This window comes from Apis mellifera, linkage group LG3 (assembly GCF_003254395.2).
Source record: "Apis mellifera strain DH4 linkage group LG3, Amel_HAv3.1, whole genome shotgun sequence".
NCBI lineage: Eukaryota > Metazoa > Arthropoda > Insecta > Hymenoptera > Apidae > Apis > Apis mellifera.
The window spans coordinates 2,779,809-2,786,604 of NC_037640.1; the positions used below are offsets into that span (position 1 = coordinate 2,779,809).

The following is a 6,796-nucleotide window of genomic DNA, read 5'->3' on the forward strand; positions in this document are numbered from 1 at the left end:
TTTTTTAAATTCTCTGTATATGTTCTCTGATAGTACTTGATGAATATAGAAAGGAAATGTAAGGATTTTGATTCTGATTTTGGTTAAAAAAAATTATGTTTAAAATTGGATTGTTTATATTAGATTTTTTATGTAGATTTCTATTATATATTAAATTTAGAAATTCTCTCTTGATTTTCTCAATTGTAATTGCATTTTTTTTTAAATTCTATGTGTTCTCTGATAGTAATGAATATAGAAAGGAAATGTAAGGATTTTGAATCTGATTTTGGTTAAAAAAGATTATGTTTAAAATTGGATTGTTTATATTAGATTTTTTATGTAGATTTCTATTATATACTAAATTTAGAAATTCATTGATTTTCTCAATTGTAATTGCATTTTTTTTTTAAATTCTGTGTATGTGTTCTTTGATAGTTCTTTGATAGATTCTGATTTTGGTTAAAAAAGATTATGTTTAAAATTGGATTGTTTGTATTAGATCTTCTATTAATATTGAATTTGCTTTAAGAAACTTTTAAGAATTTAGAAGATTTCTTTTCTAAATTCTATGTTAATAATTCCAGATACTTTGAAAAAATATATACATATTTTCCTATTTATCAAGTAATATCAGAAAAGATACTTTTACGATTTTTAAAACGGAAATTTAACAAAAGAAATTGTATTAATCTTTGTATTAATCTCGAGCAGACTCTTCCTCCGATATAAAAATTTAAAAGTGAAACTTTCTTCAAAAATATTGATAAAAATAAAAAAGAACGTAGGAATGAGAATACTTAAAATGCGCCATTCGATCGAGTTGAAGCCTGCATTCTAGGCATGCACAAAAATGCACAAAAAGGCAAAAGATCCTCGGCCAAGAAAGATTCGCCAAAGGAACCGGGGGGGAGGGAACCGGATGGTGGCAAACAATGAGAGATCTACTGGTACTTTTTCGGGTGGTGTGAAGGATGCTTTAAGTACGGTTGTCCCTTGTAAACAGGTACCTGCAGCCCAAGGTGTCGAAAAGATCCCAAGGGGGTCTAAGGAACTCCTAATATTGGTTTAACGAGCCTGCTGGTACCTCTCGATCCTTCCGAACTATCTCGGTCGTAAAACGTCCGTCTCTGACGACGAACGGACCTGGAAACTTTCCAGGCTTGGACGTTCACAGGACAACTCGAGGGACAATGGAAAATTTCGAGAAAGGCTGCCCGTTTCCTCGAAAACACCGATTACTCTCCACGCTTATCGGACGATCGATCGACACCCTGCCACGATATTTTAATTTACGATGTTGGATAGATAATGCGAGGACGATAGTTTTATTTCTCGTTTATCTATCGTTGAAGAATCTTACATTCATATCAAATCGTACTTTGCTTCTTGATTCTTCGAACGGGTGAAGGGGAAGCAGAGAACGAAATTGGAAATTCGACGATTTTAAAAATTATCCTTTTTAATATTTGTAAAAGGATAAGTAATATTATTAATTAAGGGGAAATATTTTTGCAATTCGAAATGGTTCTCGGAAAGGAAGAACATTTTTAATCCAGCTTGCGTTATTATTCGAACACGTAATAATTCCGAAAGCTGCGAGTTTATTAGCAAGGGAACTACGCGTTTTTCAGCTGCCACTTCCGTTCGAAATCCTTCCTCTCTTAAAATAACCGGGAACAGACGAAACAGACCCCCGCAACAGTCATCGAGGCCTCGACGGCGTCAAGAATTTGCACAGGCGCGATGGGTCGGCCGTAAACTCGCGCGTCATCGCTTGGCTCGCGCGAAATTTTACGCAATTTTGAGCACCGTTTAATTTGAGAAAATGAAATATCCTGCAACGATTAATTTTTTTAACGAGTCTCGCGGAGAGATAAGAGAGTTCAAGTTTCCAAAATATTTCCACGGGGGATGGAGAAGTCTCCCCTCGCACGGAGAGCGATTCAAGAAATGCACGAAAATAGTTGAAAAGAGAGAGAGAGACGTGTTGAGCGTATTTTTAAAAAATTCCAACCGCGGTATTCGGGCTGGAATTTCATCTCGTTTAATATCTTTTCACGGGAGATTTTTTTTTATTATTATGTGAGTGATTAAAAATAGAATCTAAAATTGCAGAAGATTTCCGTTCCTGCAATAGTTGCCATGGAAACGAATCGTCATATTTCTTTTTCTTATCTTTTAGTTCCTATTCTTTTTTACACGTTAATGATAATGTTATATCATATTGATATCTTATAGTTTCTTTTTTTAATTTCCTTTAATAATAGAGTAGAGCGATTTTCAAATTAATTCCAGTTTCTCGTTTTTTTTCAAACTGATAAACAAGTGTTATTTCCATCAAATTAGATAACGTAATCTAAATTCTAAAACATATCGAATAATTATCGAATTAACTCGGTCACTCTTTTATCTAACAGCTAATTGCAAGCTTTTAAAAGAACCTGAATTGCATAAACGTTTGAAAAATCGATCTGTGTTTAACCAATTCAAACCAATTTCAGCTAATGTTACAATGTAATTCTTTCCTACAAAAAAAAAAAAAAACTTGGAAAATCGATCGATCGAGCGAGGAATTCGCAGGTGAATCATGAGGAGTCGGTTCGTTGGCACGCGATATCGCCGGTCGACATTAGCGCCGGTTTCGAGGGCGGAACAAAAGTAATTGGAACGATGTTTGGCGCGATCTCGAAACGTATTCTCGTTCCTCGCGTCACGGCGGGATCAACCGCTTGTGCCAAGTCACATGTGATCCCGACCCGTGATTTCGGCATCATCACGATCATCCACGACGAAGCATCGAGCCCCGTGGCTCGTCTCGCGTGATCGAGAAATTGGCGGATATAGCCGTAAACTATTTTTCGATCCATTCTCCCTTTTTTTTTTTTTTTCACGTTTACAATTGGAAATATGGGAAATATTGTGATTATCGAACGCTTCGAGCTAGGTTTAGGGGTGACTTTGAGACGATCTTGACCTTAAAATTATTTCTCATTACAGAGGATTTTAGATCCTTCTGTTTCACTTCTCTCCTTTTTCTATATTGATGATATATTAAGTTGGAAATGTAGAATTCGAAATATTTTACGAATATAATTCCAAAGTCTTGATTCAAAAGAGAAATTAAAAAGCGTGACATATAAATTCTATTCTCAACATGGAATGGAAGAAATTGCAAAAAATTTTTCGAACGAAGTGAAATGATAAATCGATCATTATATTAGAAAGATGTTTCTCTCGAAGCAGCGTCTCTATCTTGCTGGCTCGTTTAGTCAGGCAAATAAAAATAACGCATAAACGTATGAAACATACCAAAGGAAGGATCGAAAACATTCTAGGTCTAAAAGTGTCGGCGATACGAAATTAGAAGTAACTTGGCTGTATTTAATTCTCTCTCTCTCTCTCGTTCGCGTGGCTACAGGTGTCGGTGCATATGAGGCTCATGTGGCATATTTGAGCGTTACGTAAGAAAATACTCCCTGCTGTCTGCATGTGCTTCGTCAGGTGTGCAAACGTCGCGACTGCGGTCAGGCGTGTATATACACCCACGTGTTCTTCCTCTCTATAAACAAAAACATTTCACGCATCGTAAAATCATACGAGACGAGTTATTTTTTCCCCTTCTTCTTCTTTCGATCGTCTGAGCTAATCGGATGAAAAAAAATAATTTTCCAGAAAACGTCTGCCTGCGGCCATGGTCCTTCGAACGGGTCCCGAACAAAATGATACGGGGACTGGACAACGCGTTGATCTACACCTCGACGAAGGAGGCTTGCCTCGCCGCTTGTTTGAACGAACACCGTTTCACCTGCCGTTCAGTCGAATATAATTACGTAACTTTGCAGTGCCACTTGAGCGATTCCGATCGGAGAACGACCGGCCAATACGTGCAATTCGTGGATGCCCAGGGTGTCGATTATTTCGAGAACCTGTGTTTGAAAGGTAAAATAAGTAAAAAGGTAAAAGAATATATATATATATATATATATATATATATATATATATATATATATTGCAGATGTAATGAAGATGTTCTTCCTCAGAGGTCTTAGGATAATTGTTATTTCTATCCGAGAATATTTCTCTAGTATTTTTGTATAAATTTTAATTGTATTTTGTAATTTTTGAAGAAATTGTTAATACTAAATTGGGTGTAATATTGAATCCTTAAATTTTTAATTATATATAATAAATGTGCCTCATGGTGACTCAATCTATCTATATTTTTAAAAACATTGTATTTACAAAAACGTGGTCAGAATTGCTGTATAGTATTTCCTTCTGAAAAATGATTCAACTCAGACAGAAGCACTTGACAATTTGGTTTTGGAAATCATGTGATGTACCACCTTTACCTGATTTATATAAGTGAGGAGAAATGGTGGAATTAGAGGGGATAGATGATATTAAAAACAGATTACAAAAACGTGGTCAGAATTGTTGTATAGTATTTCCTTCTGAAAAATGATTCAACTCAGACAGAAGCACAGCATTTGGTTTTGGTGGAAGTCACATGATGTACCTTTACCTGATTTATATAAGTGGAATTAGAGGGGATAAATGATATTAAAAACAGATTACAAAAACGTAAATTTCTGTATACAGTATTTCCTTCTACCAAAAATGATTCAACTCAAACAGAAGCACAGTATTTGGTTTTGGTGGAAATCACGTGATGTACCTTTACCTGATTTACAGATTACAAAAACATGAATTTCTATATACAGTATTTCCTTCTACCAAAAATGATTCAACTCAGACAGAAGCACTTGACAATTTGGTGGAAATCATGTGATGTACCTTTACCTGATTTATATAAGTGGAATTAGAGGGGATAGATGATATTAAAAACAAGATACAATGCTCATATGAAATGTCCTAAGACTTTGAACGGAGGGACGTGTATTAGATAAAGAGCGAAAGTTTGAGAAATGGAAATTTTTGCAGGGAAAGAGGCGTGCAAGTCTCAGAGGATCTTCCAGATGCCACGAATCGGAGTGGCCGACGATAAAGTTGCCCAATACGCGGGATTGCATTATTACACGGACAAAGAGTTGCAAGTTCAAAGCGAATCAGCGTGTAGGCTTGCCTGCGACATCGAGAACGAGTTCCTCTGCAGATCTTTCCTGTATCGCGGCGCCCCTCAAGGATCGGCTTATAATTGCCAACTGTTCCATCTCGATCATTGGACTCTTCCCGATGGCCCTTCGACGTACCTGAACGCGGAACGGCCACTGATCGATAATGGGGAGAGAGTTGGAACGTATTTCGAGAATTATTGTGAAAGTGAGGATGGATCTCTTAAATTTTGAAATAACTTTTGAGAAACGGATATTAGAAGGAAGAAGTATCAGTCGTTTGTGTAAAATAAATGAGGAATCGTTAATTTTTAGGGGATATTGCTGCTTAAGATTTATAAAAGAAACGATTTCTTAATAATTCTTTTCTCAAAAGACATTTAAATAAAATAGATATTATGTACATTCTATGTATATTTGATATTTGATGTATGGAATTTGATTTTCAGAAGGTACAGGGCCAGTTGCTGATCCACCAGTTGTCTTTGAAACCACGGAAGACCCTACCATAAATAACCTCACGAGAAACGACATAAATTGCGACAAAACTGGTACCTGCTACGACGGTAGGTATATTTATTCTTCGCCATTAAGATCCGATTAATGAACGAATAATTTAAAATAATTTAAAGACGAAGATTATCGTTCTCTTTATTGAAATCCTTCCAATGAACAATCGTAAATTACAATTGCAGTATCGGTCGACTGTAAAGACACCCGAATAGCCGTTCAAGTTCGTACGAATAAGCCTTTCAATGGTCGCATTTACGCGCTTGGCCGTTCCGAAACTTGCAACATAGACGTTATCAATAGCGATCTCTTCAGGCTCGACTTGACCATGAGCGGACAGGATTGTAACACTCAAAGCGTGGTAAGTGATTGTGTGATATATCATATACGTTCACTTTTTTTCCGGCAAAATTAGACTCGTTCAAATCCTGTTCAAACTCTCTGTTCACCGTGGCAGCGTGACGGTTTTCAGACTGGCATCTACTCGAACACGGTCGTCCTCCAGCATCATTCCGTGGTGATGACCAAGGCCGACAAAATCTACAAGGTCAAGTGCACGTACGACATGTCCTCGAAGAACATCACGTTCGGCATGATGCCCATCAGGGACCCGGAAATGATCAGCATCACGAGCGCGCCGGAAGCCCCTCCGCCAAGGATACGCATCCTCGACAGCAGATCCAGAGAAGTTGAGACTGTCCGTATAGGAGACAAGCTGACATTCAGAATCGAAATCCCGGAAGACAGTGAGTATAATATCAAGATATTAATATTATTTTTCACCGTCTTTAAATTCATCTCAATTTTCATTAGCTCCCTATGGAATCTTTGCTCGAAGTTGCGTCGCAATGGCAAAGGACTCGAAGAGCACCTTCCAGATCATCGATGACGAAGGGTTGGAAATTTGCGTACCTCTATAAATATCGTCCTAATAAATGGAATAATAATAAATCTTGAATTTTCGATTCTTCCAGATGTCCGGTGGATCCGTCCATCTTCCCAAGCTTCACGCCTGACGGAAACGCGCTTCAATCCGTCTACGAAGCATTCAGATTCACCGAGTCTTATGGCGTTATTTTCCAATGTAACGTCAAGTATTGCCTAGGACCGTGCGAACCGGTAATTGAATTCCAGATTAATCTGTATTGTATACATTTATATTATACATTTATTATACACATTATATTGTACATTTGGTCGATGAAAGAAAATAATGAAAAATGACGATC

General features: G+C 37.1%; 1 protein-coding gene across 4 annotated transcripts in view; it reads left to right on the forward strand.

The window, feature by feature from the left end:
* Positions 1-6,796, forward strand: part of LOC410975 — a 49,742-nt gene that overhangs the window by 40,080 nt on the left and 2,866 nt on the right. For 3 of the 4 annotated variants that reach the window (XM_006558445.3, XM_006558446.3, XM_016911304.2), the window contains exons 4-10: positions 3,655-3,921; positions 4,927-5,265; positions 5,507-5,623; positions 5,753-5,928; positions 6,025-6,313; positions 6,381-6,462; positions 6,542-6,686. In XM_006558445.3, coding sequence (XP_006558508.2) covers positions 3,655-3,921; positions 4,927-5,265; positions 5,507-5,623; positions 5,753-5,928; positions 6,025-6,313; positions 6,381-6,462; positions 6,542-6,686 — 1,415 coding nt within the window. The remainder of the gene's footprint in view (positions 1-3,654; positions 3,922-4,926; positions 5,266-5,506; positions 5,624-5,752; positions 5,929-6,024; positions 6,314-6,380; positions 6,463-6,541; positions 6,687-6,796) is intronic. The other variant, XM_394451.6, reaches the window with a different exon arrangement.